The sequence below is a fragment of the Nomascus leucogenys genome, chromosome 19, assembly GCF_006542625.1.
Source record: "Nomascus leucogenys isolate Asia chromosome 19, Asia_NLE_v1, whole genome shotgun sequence".
NCBI lineage: Eukaryota > Metazoa > Chordata > Mammalia > Primates > Hylobatidae > Nomascus > Nomascus leucogenys.
The window spans coordinates 29,389,733-29,407,311 of NC_044399.1; the positions used below are offsets into that span (position 1 = coordinate 29,389,733).

Sequence of the window (17,579 nt, forward strand, 5' to 3'; positions counted from 1 at the left end):
TCCCCAGCTACTCGGGAGGCTGAGGCAGAATTGCTTGAACCTGTGGGTGGAGGTTGTCGTGAGCCGAGATTACACCATTGCACTCCAGCCTGGGCAACAAGAGCAAAACTCTGTCTCAAAAAATATATATATGTAAAATATATATATATATATATATATATAGTGTGTGTGTGTGTGTGTGTGTGTGTGTGTGTGTGTGTGCGCGCGCGCGCCTGGGCAACATGGCAAAACCCCATCTCTACAAAAAATACAAAAATTAGCCATGCCTGGTGGTGTGCACCTGTAGTTCCAGCTACTCAGGATGCTGAGGTGGGAGGATTGATCACTTGAGCCTGGGAGGTCGAGGCTGCAGTGAGCCGTGATTCAGCCACTGCACTCCAGCCTAGGCAACAGAGTGAGATGCTATATTTAAAATATAATAATAATAATAATAATAATAATAATAATAATAAACTGCTTTAATGGCTAGGCATTGTGGTTCATGCCTGTAGTCTCAGCTGCTCTGGAGGCTGAGGCTGGAGGATTCTTTGAACCCGGAAGTTCAAGGATGCAGTGAGCTATGATTGGCCCACTGCACTCCAGCCTGGGTGAGAGTGAGACCCCAATTCAAAAAAAAAATTTTTTTTTAATTAAAAATAAGTAAATAAAATGTTTTAATGATTTTTATCATAACTGATATTTTTTGCCTCCCCTCTAAGACCACCAGTATTCCACTGGATTATTAAAATGCCAGATTCTATACTTGTTCTTTTACTAATTGAACTAAATTAGCAACCTAAACTTTATATTTTTAAAATTATACTTTGTTTTATACTTTCAGGTATGGTTTAGGAATGATTTATTACAAGCAAGAAAAATTCAGCCTTGCAGAAATGCATTTCCAAAAAGCACTTGATATCAACCCTCAAAGTTCAGTTTTACTTTGCCACATTGGAGTAGTAAGTAGCTTTCTAAACATTAATACTCTATTAATCTCCCTTTTGAAATATGTTTGTTATTGATTTAATTGCTGTGATAAAAATTGGTCCTTTTTTGTGTTGAAACAGTATTCTGGAGCCTATTACAACCAAAAATACTACCCATTTGGCTTAGCATAAAAAAAAATATCACAGAATTGCCATTATCCCTTGCACAAGTCACTTCATTGCTCTGAGCTTCTGTTTTATGAATGTCATGTACTACTTGCTTACCTCATAGGGTTGTTCTGTGACTCAAGTAAGATATCTCCTGGCCGGTTGCGGTGGCTCATGCCTGTAATGCCAGCGCTTTAGGAGGCCGAGGCAGGTGGATCACCTGAGGTCAGGAGTTGGAGACCAGCCTGGCAAACATGGTGAAACCCCATCTTTACTAAAAATACAAAAATTAGCTAGGCATGATGGCACACGCCTGTAGTCCCAGCTATTCGGGAAGCTGAGGCAGGAGAATTGCTTGAACCCAGAAGGAGGAGGTTGCTGTAAGCCGAGATCGCACTACTGCACTACAGCCTGGGCGGCAGAGCAAGACTCTGTCTCAAAAAAAAAAAAAAAAAAAAAAGATACTTCCTATTTTTGAAAGCATTTTCCACGGGTTAATATTTAGCTCCTAAGTTAAGTAGGGTTTTTTGGGGGGGTTTTTTGTTTGTTTGTTTGTTTCTTTCTTTGTTTTGAGATCTGTCACCCAGGCTGGAGTGCAGTGGCCCGATGTCGGCTCACTGCAAGCTCTGCCTCCCGGGTTCACGCCATTCTCCTGCCTCAGCGTCCCGAGTAGCTGGGACTACAGGTGCCCACCACAACGCCTGGCTGATTTTTTGTATTTTTAGTAGAGACTGGGTTTCACCGTGTTAGCCAGGGTGGTCTGGATCTCCTGACCTCATGATCCGCCTGCCTCGGCCTCCCAAAGTGCTGGGATTACAGGTGTGAGCCACCACGCCCGGCATTAAGTAGGTAGTGTTTTAAGGCAAATGGTTCCCTGTGTTTAAGCCTCTGAGTAACATAGGTATGTCATAATGAATTAAAATTCTTATAAGGCAATATGCACAATCATTTTTATATTTATATATTTTAAATGTATCTGGTAACAAATTGTACTTTGGCCAGGTACAGTGGCTCATACTTGTAATCCCAACACTTTGGGATGCCAAGGCAGGAGGATTGCTTGAGGCCAGGAGTTCAAGACCAGCCTGGGCAACATAGCGAGATCCAATCTCTACAAAAAAAAATTTAAAAATTAGCCTGGCATGGTGGTGCACACCTGTGGTCCTGGCTATTTGGGAAGCTGAAGCACAAGGATCACTTGAGCCCAGGAGTTCAAGGCTGCTGTGAGCTAAGAAGGTGATACTGCACTCCAGCCTGGGCGACAGAATGAGACCCCATCTCTTAAAAGAAAATAAATAAATTGTACTTTAATAGGAGAAAAGATATGTACATTATGTTTGTTTGCTTTTTAAAATCTCATTTATTAGCTTCTGTATAAGTACAGTACCTTAAGTTCTTGTTCTCATCCTCTCATCCCTTTCCCCTCCTCCCTCCCCTCAGCTTCTCTCTTTTTTTCCCCCTAGCAAGTTTAGCTTTTGTGGGAATGGTCATACAATGTGAGGAAATTATGTTAGTTCGAAATGTCACTATCATGGGGGGAGTAGAATTCTAATTCTCTATTGACTATAATGAAATTGACCATGATAATTTTCTTAAAAATGGACATAGTCCAGCACCATAAGACAGGGAAAGAAAAAAAAGTTGACAGTAACTTCTTTTATAGTTAGCTACTGCGGGAAAAATGGAGAGATAATGTGTCTACTTAAAATTATTTTGTATTGTCATCACCTTATTTATTCAATTCAAAATTAAATACCTCTTGACACCTTTTGGTGAAGTTGAACACTTTTTAAAAAATAGGAATTCTTCTAAACTTATTGTAAAACAGGCTGTTTTAAATTTTTGAGTGGTTTATTTGAAGAAATTGTCAGGTAAGAGAGTAAGCTTTTCTCTTTTAGGAAACTAGTATTTAGGGTCTCAATCCTGTGGGCAGAATATTTGGCCAGCATTAGATCATTGCGTAGATGAGTTTAGCAAGCAGATGTTGGCACTACCTATTCTCACATTCTTACGACCATGATATTTGTTAAAGTTCTGCAGCCACATTCATACATTCATTCATCCCACTTTTTTAATTTAATTTTTTTTTTTTTTGAGATGGAGTTTCACTCTTGTTGCCCAGGCTGGAGTGCAGTGGCATAATCTCAGCTTACTGCAACCTCCACCTCCCAGGTTCAAGTGATTCTCCTGCCTCAGCCTCCCGAGTAGCTGGGATTACAGGTGCCCGACACCACGCCCGGCTAATTTGTTGTATTTTTAGTAGAGGTGGGGTTTCATCATGTTGGCCAGGCTGGTCTCGAACTCCTGACCTCAGGTGATCCACCCATCTTGGCCTCGAAAAGTGCTGGGATTACAGGCGTGAGCCACCGGGCCCAGCCCACCCCACTTTATAACATATAATTTGTCCAAGGAGGAACACAGCAGAATATTAGTATATACATATGAATGAATAGTGAGGTTTGGTACTTTTTAAAATCTTTTAAATTTTAAGTTATTTAAAATATCTTGGCCGGGCGCGGTGGCTCACGCTTGTAATCCCAGCACTTTGGGAGGCCGAGGCGGGCGGATCACGAGGTCAGGAGATCGAGACCACGGTGAAACCCCGTCTCTACTAAAAATACAAAAAAAAAAAATTAGCCAGGCGTGGTGGCGGGCGCCTGTAGTCCCAGCTACTCGGAGAGGCTGAGGCAGGAGAATGGCGTGAACCCGGGAGTCAGAGCTTGCAGTGAGCGGAGATCACGCCACTGCACTCCAGCCTGGGCAACAGAGCGAGACTCCGTCTCAAAAAAAAAAAAAAAAAAACTTAAGTTATTTGCTTCCCAGTATTAGAGATCAGTGATTTTCAATTATGTAAAACAGTAAAATCATTTTTCTTTTTTTTTTTTTTTTTTTTTTTTTTTTTTGAGACGGAGTCTTGCTCTGTCACCCAGGCTGGAGTGCAGTGGCGTGATCTTGGCTCACTGCAACCTCTGCCTCCCTGGTTCAAGCAATTCTCCTGCCTCAGCCTCCCAAGTAGCTCGGACTACAGGCATGTGACACCACGCCCAGCTAATTTTTTGTATTTTTAGTAGAGACGGGGTTTCACCATGTTAGCCAGGATGGTCTCGATCTCCTGACCTCGTGATCCACCTGTCTCGGCCTCCCAAAGTGCTTGGATTACAGGCATGAGCCACCACACCTGGCCAGTAAAATCATTTTTCAAATAAATTCCTAAAATATTGAAAATATAATTGTTCTGAGTGAAACAAGGTTTGTAAACAGGAGTTTTTTTAACATAGTTTTGAGAAGTCTAATGTTTGAAAGACCACATAAACCTGATAAAATGTGACTATTATCTGGCTAAATAGTACAGATCTTTTTTATGAATAGAACACCAAGGTTTTGCTTGCCTTTTAGACTTAAAGGTAACCAAATATCTGCTCTAAAGATAGACTATTGATTATCATCATAGATATGTACCAGAGGACCTAGATTTTTATCGCAGAGCAAATTATTTAAGATCTCTAGACTTCAGTATTCTCATCTTTAGTGAAGCAGTTGAACTAGAATTAGAAGTGATTTTAGATATAATCTATTAATCATTTGGTAATTAATTACTAAATCCACTTAATGCAGTGGACAATCCAGTTAGACCCTACAACCTTCTCTCTAATAATTTGATTATGTTGGTTTTGAGTCATGTTGGTTCTCACCTTTCTTCATAAATATCAAGAGGGAGTATTAAAATGATCGTTATTTCTTACAGGTTCAACATGCACTGAAAAAATCAGAGAAGGCTTTGGATACCCTAAACAAAGCCATTGTCATTGATCCCAAGAACCCTCTATGCAAATTTCACAGAGCCTCAGTTTTATTTGCAAATGAAAAATATAAGGTAAGATAAATATCTTAAGGGTCTTCAGTGTTGTATTGCTTAAAAACAACGTTATCCCTTGTTTTCAATAAACTGAAAGTTATTTATTTTATTTTGATCTGAGACATTTTTCCAAGCCGTTAATTTCATTTTTTGTGATCTTTATTTCTTCATGAAATACTCATAGGAAGGATAGGTGTGTGGATATTTAGGAATATATAATTATCCCTTGTAAAGATGCCTTATATAGAAAGGCAGTTTTTTCATCAGGTAGTTATCTTAAAGTTATCTTAAACCATCCTCTTAGGACCAAAATAAGTGAACAGATGAAAATGAATGTATGGGCCAGGCGCAGTGGCTTACGCCTGTAATCCCAGCACTTTGGGAGACTAAGGCGGGCAGATCACCTGAGTCAGGAGTTCAAGACCAGCCAGGCCACATGGTGAAACCCCATCTCTACTAAAAATACAAAAAATTAGCTGGGCATGGTGGCGGGTGCCTGTAAGTCTCAGCTACTGGGGAGGCTGAGGCAGGAGATTTCAACTTGCATTTGGGTCAAAGAATCATTCCATTGAGCATGAGTCTATATTTCAGATTTCAGAATCTGAGATCAGAGGAATCTATACTTTTCAGACATTTCTTTTTTTAATTTTATTTTATTTGAGATGGAGTCTTGCTCTGTTGCCCAGGCAGTAGTGCAGTGGCATGATCTTGGCTCACTGCAACCTCCACCTCATGGGTTCAAGCAATTCTTCTGCCTCTCCTGCCTTGTGTTGTTGTAGCAGTGAAGGAGGATTGGAGTGTGTCATCTTAAAGATTAAGATTTCTTTAAAGGCCAGGCGCAGCAGCTCACGCCTGTAATCCCAGCACTTTTTGGGAGGCTGAGGTGGGTGGATCACGAGGTCAGGAGTTCACGACCAGCCTGGCCAACAGGGTGAAACTCCATCTCTACTAAAAATACAAAAATTAGCCGGACATGGTGGTGGGCTCCTGTAATCACAGCTACTTGGGAGGCTGAAGCAGGAGAATTGCTTCAACCTGGGAGGCGCAAGTTGCAGTGAGCCACTGCACTTAAGGCTGGATGACAGAGCAAAACTCCATCTTGGGGAAAAAAAAAGATTTCTTTAAAGGCTAGGCATGATGGCTCATGCCTGTAATCCCAGCACTTTGGGAGGCCAAGGTGAGAGGATCACTTGAGGTCAGAAGTTTGAGACCATCTGGCCAATATGGTGAAACCACATGTCTACTAAAAATACAAAAATTAGCCAGGCGTGGTGGCACACGCCTGTAATTCCAGCTGCCCAGGAGGCTGAGGCAGGAGAATCGCTTGAAACCGGGAGGCAGAGGTTACAGTGAGCCAAGATCATGACACCGCACTCCAGCCTGGGTGACAGAGCGAAACTCCATCTCAAAAAAAAAAAAAAAGAGATTTATTTAAAGTAAGGCCGGGTGCAGTGGCTCACCCCTGTAACCCCAGCACTTTGGGAGGCTCACCTGAGGTCAGGAGTTCAAGACCAGCCTGGGCAACTTTAGTGAAACCCCATCTCTACTAAAAATGCAAAACAAAATTAGGCATTACAGGTAATCCCAGCTACTCAGGAGGCTGAGGCAGGAGAATCACTTGAACCCAGGAGGCAGAGGTTGCAGTGAGCAGAGATCACACCACTGCACTCCAGCCTGGGTGACAGAATGAGAGTCCATCACGAAAAAGAAAAAAAGATGTCTTTAAAGTAATAATTCTCAAAGTGGTCTGGGAACTTCTGGGGGTCCCTAAAATCCTTCCAAGGAGTCCTAGAGGTCAAAGCTATTTTTACAATAATATCTTGACATTATTTACCTTTTTCACTCTTATTCTGTCCCAAATGGACAGTAGAATTTTCCAAAAGCTACATAATATGTGATATCAGAACAGATTAAATGGAGAAGCAGATAGATGTGAGAATCCAGCTGTCTTCTACTAACAGAGACTTGCAAAAATGTTAATGCCACTCTTCTCAATGACTTTTTGTTGTTCTGAAAAATTATATAGTTACTTTTCGTTAAAAAATAAATCACTGGGCTGGGCATAGTGGCTCACACCTGTAATCCCAGCACTTTGATAGGCTGAGGCAGGCAGATTACTTGAGGTCAGGAGTTGAAGACCAGCCTGGCTGACATGGTGAAATCCCGTCTCTACTAAAAATACAAAAATTAGCTGGGTATGGTGGCACATGCCTGTAATCCCAGTTACGCGGGAGGCTGAGGCAGGAGAATTGCTTGAATCTGAGAAGTGGAGATTGCAGAGAGCAGAGGTTGCGCCACTGCACTCCAGCCTGGGTGACAGAGCAAGACTCCACCTCAGTAAATAAAAATGAATAGATAGATAGATAGATAGATGACCAAAAGCAAAGTTTGTCACCACCTGCATATTTCACAAAGAGGGGTGCGTGTGTGTGTGTGTGTGTGTGTGTGTGTGTGTGTGTGTGTGTTCAGTGTACTAGAGTGCCTGCCATTTCTTAGTACCTATTGTCATATAAGTATGCATTTTATTTTCACAACAATAAGAACTAATACAATAAGGAAGTACATTGATTAAGATTTAGTTAGCTTTTGTGAAGATGATTTGGGAAATCGAATAAGTAAAAACACTTGCTTGGTCAAAACTTTAAAAATTTTTGCTACTTTAAGGTTTTTCTTTGCCTTTTTCAGTCCGCTTTACAAGAACTTGAAGAATTGAAACAAATTGTTCCCAAAGAATCCCTCGTTTACTTCTTAATAGGAAAGGTAAAGACTGGGGTCATGGTCCCAAACAGTGACTTTCATAGCAAATATTGACATTTTATAAGAATAAATGTAATACTTCCTGTACAATATCTATTGAGCAAATTCAACTAAAGCTCCGAACTGAGTGCTCTGGGAATAACAGATTTAGTTCTAATACTTAAGAAAGTGATATCCTAGCCGGGCACGGTGCCTCACGCCTGTAATCCCGGCACTGACTCCTGAGGTCAGAAGTTTAAGACCAGCCTGACCAACATGGTGAAACCTGACTTCTACTAAAAATACAAAAAATTAGCTGGGTGTGGTGACACATGCCTGTAATCCCAGCTACTCCGGAGGCTGAGGCAGGAGAATCACTTGAACCTGGGAGGCAGAGGTTGCCGTGAGCCAAGATCACCCCACTGCACTCCAGTCTGGGCAAGAGAACAAGATTCTGTCTCAGAAAGAAAAAAAAAAAAAAGAAGAAGAAGAACGTGAATGGCACTGTGTTGTCTTGATTAAGAGAAATGGCTTATGAGAGTCCCAAGGCCAGACTAGTCAGTTTTTTATAGACTAGACCTCCATATGCCAGTTAGTTAAGGTGACTGTAGACAGTTGTAAAGAGCTGATATAACTCAATTTAAAACCACTGTAAATGAAAGTTAATTAAGCAGTTTATAATCCATTTAATCCCATTATCATTGTTCCAGTCAGAGTGATATTTATTGGAAACTTACTACCTGAAAGAAGCAAGGAATTCTGAAAATAATGTCTGATTATATTAAAAGGACCTCAAAAGCTGGTATGAGTTCATCTGTAGGAAGAAAATGTCCTACCCTTAGAATGAGTTTAGAGCACATAAATCAGGAGCCTAATTTAAATTATAAATATTTAGAATTGTAGAGGCTGGGTGCGGTGGCTCACGCCTGTAATCCCAGCACTTTGGGAGGCAGGTGGATCACCTGAGTCAGGAGTTTGAGACTAGCCTAGCTAACATGGCAACACCATGTCTCTACTAAAAATACAAAAATTAGCCGGGGGCGGTGGTGGGCACCTGTAGTCCCAGCTACTCAGGAGACTGAAGCAGGAGAATCGCTTGAACCTGGGAGGCAGAGGTTGCAGTGAGCCAAGATCACGCCATTGCACTCTAGCTGGGGAAATAGAGTGAGACTCCATCTCAAAAATAAATAAATAAGTATATAAATATTTAGAATTTTATAGTTGAAGCCCACAACTTAATGAAAAATGTAGTGCTGCTGTTTATTTTTAGGTTTACAAGAAGTTAGGTCAAACGCACCTCGCCCTGATGAATTTCTCTTGGGCTATGGATTTAGATCCTAAAGGAGCCAATAACCAGATTAAAGAGGCAATTGATAAGCGCTATCTTCCAGATGATGAGGAGCCAATAACCCAAGAAGAACAGATCAGTAAGTATCATACATATGATTTTGAGTATTTAGAAAGTTACCTTTTGCATAAGGATTTGTAGGCTACTCTTTTATTTTATTTTTCTAACCATGGTGTTTTCATTATACCAAATGGACTTTTAGGGAAATTGAACAGGGTGATGTAATAACAAAATGCATATAAAGTCAGATAATGAGTGTCTGTTCTGGATCTAGTTTGCTGTGTGACTTTGACAAATTCATTACTAGGTTTTACCTGGGCCTCAATTTATCTTTGAATATGTAACCAGTACTGTTTTATCTGCTTCATAAAAATGTAGTTTTTTAAATAAGAGAATGGAGAAATTTCTGACAAGATAAATTCTGATTAGATGCCTTTGTTCCAGAAAACTCGGTGAAAGGCTTTAATTAAAATTATAAGCCACGGGGCCAGGCGCAGTGGCTCAGGCCTGTAATTCCAACACTGGGAGGTGGAGATGGGTAGATCACCTGAGGTCAGGAGATCGACACCAGCTGACCAGCATGGTGAAACCCTGTCTCTACTAAAAATACAAAAATTAGCTGGGTGTGGTTGTGGGCGCCTGTAATCCCAGCTACTCGGGAGGCTGAGACAGGAGAATTGCTTGAACCCAGGAGGCTGAAGTTGCAGTGAGCCGAAATCACGCCATTGCGCTCCAACCTGGGTGACAAGAATGAAACTCTGTCTCAAATATATATATATATATATATATATATGCCAGGCATGATGGCTTGCGTATGTAATCCCAGCTACTCAGGAGGCTGAGGTGGGAGGATTGCTTGAGCCTAGGATTTCACGACTAGCCAGTGAGACCCTGTCTCTAAACAAATTTTTAAAAGTAGCTGGCTGTGGTGGTACGCGTCTATAGTCCCAGCTACTTGGGAGGCTGAGGCAGGAGAATCATACCACTTGAGCCCAGGAGTTTGAGGCTGCAGTGAGCTATGATTGTGCCACTGCACTCCAGCCTAGGTGACAGAGCAAGATAGATGATTGATTGATTGATTGATTGACCGACCCCATAAACCTTTTGAAACTGAAGGTTATAGTCTATGTTTCTGTGGACTAGCAGGGAGTATTCTTAAAGTGGAGTCAGTGATTGGAGGTTGGGAGAAATGTCAATTTTTTTTTTTTAATGTCTCAGAGAACTAGCTAGTTGTAATTCCTAGGGCAGGAATAAGGAACTCATTAGGAAGAGGCAGTTTTGGTAGTTAAAACCTTAAAGGTAAAATGCAGTAAGCTAATATCAGACCTATTATAAAGTTAGGAAACTTGAGTTGCATTTTATTAAAGGATATGAGGATTTTTAAGGGCCTTTATTTAGAATTTTATCTCTCTGCATATAATACAATTTTTCTTACTTGTTTTCATGAACCAACAGGATATATTTATCAGAAACCTTACTGTGGACTTTTGTTTTATTTTTAAAGTGGGAACAGATGAATCCCAGGAGAGCAGCATGACAGATGCGGATGACACACAACTTCATGCAGCTGAAAGTGATGAATTTTAACTTCTGGATATCGGACTTTTACAACTGGATGTGTGACTAGTGCTGACATGTTTCTTGTCCCTCCATATACTGAGTCTTTACTCTTGAGCCGGCGGTGTCATCATCCGTCACTTATACCATGAGTGTGCCACTTTCATTGGACCCTGACTGTATACAGAATGAAAGGCAGTGCAATATTTAGCTGCTAACAAGACTGGCTCTTTTACCAGTATGAATGACAATTTATGGGGGGTAGGGTGGGAAACTTTCTTTTCTGTTTTTCTTTAATCTCCCTTTGTTGGAAAGTATCATGAAAGGAAGAGTTATGTTTTATCTTGAAGGAACCATTAGATATGGAAAATAGTGATGAACCAGAATTTCTTGGTTGCTTTTTCAAAAATTGTTTTTATTTGGTTCTGTTCCTGATAAAACAGAGTAACTGACCTTCATTTCTAGGTTCTTCAAGAATGGTGTTTGCAAGTGCCAGATGGAACAATAAAAGACGTTGCCTATAACAGTGACTTGATTGCCAAGGAATGTAAATTACCTTAAACTTGCAGTGTCTCCCATAAACAAATGTAATGGGCATATTGGGACTCGTATGTAGGAATCAAATATCCCTCCATACAGTGTATACTTATTCTTGGCAAGAATGCTTTAATGTCTAACCAAGAATTTTAATTTATTCATCTTGCTTCAAAGTGTTGATCATTGTTGTCTTGGTATTGCAAACTTTAAAATTGTTTCTTACCATATTGCCTCTTCTCTTTGAGCTCTGTGGGATCACCTTTAACATTCAGAGATGATAGAGTGGTTCCCCACTGAGAAGCCAAAACAAGGCCCTTAATAAACCCTTAAGTTCACCATATCCATCAGAAGGAGAACACTAAAGTGGAGAGACTTTAAGAGATCATGATAGTGAAAGCCTTAATATAATCAGAATTGTACCATAACCTTGAATCTATATTTGTTCAAAACATTATCCCTTTGACTTTTCTAAGTGTTTGCTTAAGCAGAGTGTAAGAATGTGCAATTACCTTTGGTTGAGATCCTTTCCATTCTTTTTGACTCTCTGCTTCAGATTTTTTCAGTAGTGTGAGTCACCAAAACATTTACTAAGAGTAATTGGGTTTAGGATGTTGGAAATTTTTAGCTTGGGGGAAAAAACATTCTTATGAAGGAGATAGGTTCTCTTCTGAGTTTGTCATAATATGGATTGGTGTCTTTGGAAAATGGCCACAATTTTAAGAATTTAATTATGCATATAAAATGATAATTATTGGAATTCCACAGTAACAGATTTAAACAGTCTTAAATTGTTTATCTCCTTTATTGTAATGTATTGAAATTTTTAGAGAAACTTTAGTTGTTAACATTTTATTAAGTGCCAATGTCAGAATATAACAAATTATAGTGTCTTATGAATGACAGGCCTACAGTTATTTTGGATTATTTGATGAAGGACAAACTTACCTGTATTTGTTAGTCAAGCTGTGAAAATAAGGTGGATTACAAAAGATGTGAAAAAAAAATTTAGCCTGTAGACTCAGTAATTTTCTATAATTTACTGTTAATCTCATTTGAACATGGATTAGGTACAATTATAAATTAATTCAAGTCAGGGTCTTTAGGTATCAGGTGCCAGAGAGATATTTAACAGATTTCCCTACCTAAATTTATGTATATGTACTGTCTAAAAAAAATACTTTTTAAAAAAAAGGAACAGCTGGGAGAAAATAAATATATTGAAAAATTCCCAGAGGCTAGCACTTGGATTCTAACACGTATGCTATTGTATTATCCATTAGTTCTGTAATATTTAATTTTAGATTCTTTTATTTTTTTAATTGGCAAAGCACAGGGTGCTGTATAACAGTGTCATTTAGAGTTTTATAGAAAGCTTCAACCTGAGTTCTGCATTATAAAGCCTGGAGAAAGCTAAGCTTAGAACATAATTTGCTGAAGTATAGTTATCTTTTTGTAGTAGGAATTTATGTCCTGTGCCAGAGGTGAGAGTCTTTCTGGTACTGATTTTTTGAGACCAAGGATAAAAGTATCGTTTTGTAAGACACGCCATGGCAATGGCTGGTTGGGGGACAGTTTCCGCCCAAGCTTGGCCTATTTTATTTTTCCTTAAACCTACTTTCAAAGTCATTTAGGTATTTGAAGCCTTATTTCCCACCTAGTAACACTTTCTGGCTTTTGCAGTTTCTTTTTTTGTTTGGTTTTGTTTTTTGCATGGAATGGGGATCAAACAACCCAAAGAAGAACACATTTTGATCAAGCAAAATGTTTGCTTCAAACATCAGAAGTTTATTTTACAGAAATTAAATTAAGTAGTTCGACATCCTTTTCTCTGTTTCACACATATATTAGGTTGGTGCATAAGTAATTGTGGTTTTTGCCATTACTTTTATGGCAAAACCTGCAATTACTTTTGCACCAACCTAATACATATATATACATATATATGCGCACACACTTGTTCGGAAGTTATGTTGTGGCCTTGGATTTGTTTTTCCCCTTGGAAATGGTTCTTAACTCTGGGATTTTAGAAGGTTAGAATATTTTTTCAAGAGAACAGTGGTACTCAAAAGAATGAAAGGTGGTCCCTACATTTTCTGTATTCATCACTTAAAATTTTTAATTTTTCCGAGAACTACAGGTAACATTTGAACCATGCTGCTGTTGTACCTTAAACAAAAACTCAGTGATAACCAGTATTTAGTCTATTAAAAATGCTCTTTTTGAAGAAAAAAGTTTGGAAGTCTCTGATTAGCCAGAGTATAGTATGAGTCTTCACTGAGAAATATGGTGACCCATTTTCTTTGTGAAAACCTGGGAAAATGCAAGTGTGGGTATGAAGTGTGTGTTCTGTTTGCATTGAAGCAATGTAATTTTGTGTCTTCTTTTTGCTTTAACTGACTTATTTCAGAAATTGTACAGTGTTGAGGGGGAAAGTCTTTGCTGTTAATATATTTGCAATTCATTAAAGGATATGGAAAATCCAAATAAGTTACTTTTGAAAGCAATTTATAATCAAGTTGTTAAAGCTATATGAAAGCTGTGCCATCTGTATTTTCATAAGAAGGCACAGAAAAACAGAGATACAGTTTTATGTTTCACAAAAAACTAGAGCAATGTTTATCTAATTTTTTAAAACTTACACTCTTTTAATATATTTATATTTTTAAACGGTCATACTCTTTTTTAGTATTATTTGAAATATCAAAATAAATACTATGACAAAAACAATGGTAATTTTTAGAATACCTTTTTTCAAACTACAGAAGCCCCTTACCAACCAGCAGCTGTGAATTTGCAAGTCAACTGCTTATTCTTTGATCATGTGATTTCTGAAATTTCTTCAAAAGGGACACAAAGGTTTTTTTGTTCCAGTTAGAATCTATTTAAAAAGGTCAGGATCTGAAAGAAGTAAGATGTAGAAACTAAATTTTACTCTAATTTGAAAATCTTTTTTTTTTTTTTTTTTTTGGTATCTTGGAGAAAGTACGAAGAGTTGAAGGGTTTTATTCAGACTTGAAGAAAAGGCAGTAACAGGGAAAAACATATGAAGGTGGGGTGAGCTGGGCAGTTCCAAGGGGAACAATGCAGACCTCATAACCTTCCCTAGGACCTGCCATTTAATGTCAGCTGAACAAGGATAAACAGCAGCTTAGACATGAAACTCTTCTTTGGCTTGTTTAGCTGACAACTTACGGTTCATGAAGGTTCAGTATAGGTTTTATTTTTCTTTGTAAGTGCAAACTTGTTAAAAAGCTATGTTTGCTGAGATCCTGCTCTATGGATTGTGTTACTTGCTTTGTGGATGATATTTTCAATTCTCAACACTAGAAGGTAGGTATTACTTCATTTTACAAAAGAGGAAACAGGCTCAGCTATTATATGATAAAACTGGGCATTTTTGGCATTAGTGTATGTTCAGAATCTCATATTTTAGTTTTGGACTTCCTCTGGAGGTTTCAAGTCATATTTAATGGTAACTGTAAGTTGTCTTCACTAGCTTTTTTTTTTTTTAAGACAGTCTCGCTCTGCCCCGCAGCCTGGAGTGCAGTAGTATGATCATAGCTCACTGCAGCCTCGAACTCCTGGACTCAGGCAATCTTCCCACCTCAGCCACCCAAGTAGCCAGGACTACACATGCACCACGACACCTGGCTCATTTTTTATTTTTTATTTTTGTAGAGTCAGGGTATTGCTCTGTTGCCCAGGCTAATCTCAAACTCCTGGCCTCAGGCAATCCTCCCACCTTAGCCTCCCAAAGCACTGGGATTATAAGCGTGAGCCACCTCACCCAGCACTCTAGCCTTTGTTTTTTTTTTTTTTTTTTTTTTCGATGGAGTTTCACTCTTGTTGCCCAGGCTGGAGTGCAATGGTGCGATCTCGACTCACCGCAACCTCCACCTCCCAGGTTCAAGCGATTCTCCTGCCTTAGCCTCCCGAGTAGCTGGGACTACAGGCATGTGCCACCACGCCCAGCTAATTTTTGTATTTTTAGTAGAGATGGAGTTTCTCCATGTTGGTCAGGCTGGTCTCAAACTCCCGACCTCAGGTGATCCGCCCACCTCGGCCTCCCAAAGTGTTGGGATTACAGGCATGAGCCACCGCATCTGGCCCTCTCTAGCTTTTTTTTTTTTTTTTTTGAGACAGAGTCTCGCTCTGTCACCCAGGCTGGAGTGCAGTGGTGCAGTCTTGGCTCACTGCAAGCTCCCAGGGTTCACACCATTCTCCTGCCTCAGCTTCCCTAGTAGCTGCGACTACAGGCGCTCCCCACGACGCCTAGTAGCTGCGACTACAGGCGCTCCCCACAACGCCTGGCTAATTTTTTTTTGTATTTAGTAGAGACGGGGTTTCACCATGTTAGCCAGGATGGTCTCGATCTTTTGACCTCGTGAGCCACCGCGCCCGGCCTAGCATTTTTGAATATAAAGTCTACTGTAGGCTAATATCAAGGTCCAGGTTTTACAGAGGAAACTTTATTATTAATCATCCAGATCTGTTGTAGTATAGTACTTTGTTAGCGCTTTGATCTATGTGTTGCTTCTCTACTCTTCTGCCACTGAAATTGGAATATATTTTCCCTCTGAGTGACTAGGATTTGCTTTAAAGTAGAAAGTTATAAATCTTCAATTTTCTTTCAGTTCTTGCATTTTTATTAACAACTTCCTCTATCGCAAGCATTTTTTTTTTTTTTTTTTTTTTTTTTTTTTTTTTTTTTTTTTTTGGAGACAAGGTTTTGCTCTGTTACTCAGGCTGGAATGCAGTGGCACGATCACAGCTCACTGCATCTTCTACCTCCCAAGTTCAAGCGATCCTCCTGCCTTAGCCTCCGAAGTAGTTGGGACTACAGGCATGCCTCACCACTCCCAGCTAATTTTTTGTGTTTTTGTAGAGATGGGGTTTTGCCATATTGCTCAGGCTGGTCTCAGACTCATGGGCTCAAGCAGTTCGCTCTCCCCAGCCTCAAGCATCCTTTTAATATTCAACACTCTTAGGAAAAATGTAGGCCAGATGTTGTGGCTCACACCTGTAATCCCAGCACTTTGGGTGGCCGAGATGTGCGGATTGCTTGAGCCCAAGTTAGAGGCCAGCCTGGGAAGCATAACAAGACCCCGTCTGTATTTAAAAAAAAGAGAGAGAAAGAAATGGGCCGGCCGCAGTGGCTCACACCTGTAATCCCAGCACTTTGGGAGGCCAAGGCAGGTGGATCACGAGGTCAGGAGATCCAGGTCATCCTGGCCACCATGGTGAAACCCCGTCTCTACTAAAAATATGAAAATTAGCCAGGTGTGGTGGCGTGCGCCTGTAGTCCCAGCTACTCAGGAGGCTGAGGCAGGAGAATTGCTTGAACCTGGAAGATGAAGGTTGCAGTTAGCCGAGATCGCACCATTGCACTCCAGCCTGTGTGACAGGGCGAGAATCCATCTCAAAAAAAAAAAAAAGAAAAGAAGAAAGAGAAATGTAGGCTGGGCACCGTGGCTCATGCCTGTAATGTTAGCACTTTTGGAGGCTAAGGGTGATGGATCACTTGAGTCAAGGAGTTCAAGACCCCATCTCTACAAAAAATGGGTAAAAATTGGCCAGGAATGGTGGAGTGCACCTCTGGTCCCAGCTACTTGGGAGGCTGAGGTGAGAGGATGACTTGAGCCTCAGAGGTTGAGGCTGCAGTGAGCCATGATGGCACTGCTGTACCTAGCCTGGTGGCAGAGTGAGACCCTGTCTCAAAGAAAAAAAGAAAAATGTATGGCCGGGAGCGTGGCTCACACCTGTAATCCCAGCACTTTGGGAGGCCAAGGCAGGCAGATCATGAGGTCAGGAGATCGAGACCATCCTGGGTAACACGGTGAAACCCTGTCTCTACTAAAAAAAAAAAAAAAAAATACAAAAAATTAGCTGGGCGTGGTGGCGGGTGTCTGTAATCCCAGCTACTCAGGAGGCTGAGGCAGGAGAATGGCATGAATCTGGGAGGCGGAGCTTGCAGTGAGCCGAGATCACGCCACTGCACTCCAGCCTGGACGACAAAGCGAGACTCCGTCTCAAAAAAAAAGGAAAAGAAAAAGAAAAATGTATTTATGACACTTGCTAAAGATCATAAGACACAATGGGGGGCATGGACATAGGTATAGGGCCTACTGCAATGGGGTCTTGCAGTAGGGGAGAGAGATAGGACTCTGATTTTAACAGGGACAAGTGGAGGTGTATATCCAAGGAACAGAATGGGGTCAGTTGATGGAAAATTACTCAGAGAAAACATCAAAGATAAGGGGTTTCTGGCTAAACTGACTTGATAGGATTATTGCTGGAAGCTAAGTACGTTGATAAGATATCAAAGATGGGAGATTTTTGCTAAAATGATTTAGCAGGATTTTTTTTTTCAAACTATATTCTACAAGGACAGAGAGGGAAGCCCAAGGTCAGGCCTAATCAGAAAGGACTCAGAGGGGCCTGCCGCCTGCCTAAAGTTTTGGTCAAAGGAGAG

The 17,579-nt window shown here is 40.4% G+C and overlaps 1 protein-coding gene across 6 annotated transcripts in view; it reads left to right on the plus strand.

Moving 5' to 3' along the window:
- The window catches only part of CDC27 (cell division cycle 27), a 64,802-nt gene extending 51,211 nt beyond the window's left edge, over nt 1–13,591 (plus strand). For 3 of the 6 annotated variants that reach the window (XM_003270701.4, XM_012497748.2, XM_003270703.3), the window contains 5 exons: nt 821–938; nt 4,819–4,947; nt 7,615–7,689; nt 8,936–9,092; nt 10,518–13,591. In XM_003270701.4, coding sequence (XP_003270749.1) covers nt 821–938; nt 4,819–4,947; nt 7,615–7,689; nt 8,936–9,092; nt 10,518–10,600 — 562 coding nt within the window. In that variant the 3' untranslated portion in view covers nt 10,601–13,591. The remainder of the gene's footprint in view (nt 1–820; nt 939–4,818; nt 4,948–7,614; nt 7,690–8,935; nt 9,093–10,517) is intronic. The other 3 variants (XM_030799680.1, XM_030799681.1, XM_030799683.1) reach the window with 1 other exon arrangement.
- The last annotated feature ends 3,988 nt before the right edge of the window (nt 13,592–17,579 follow it).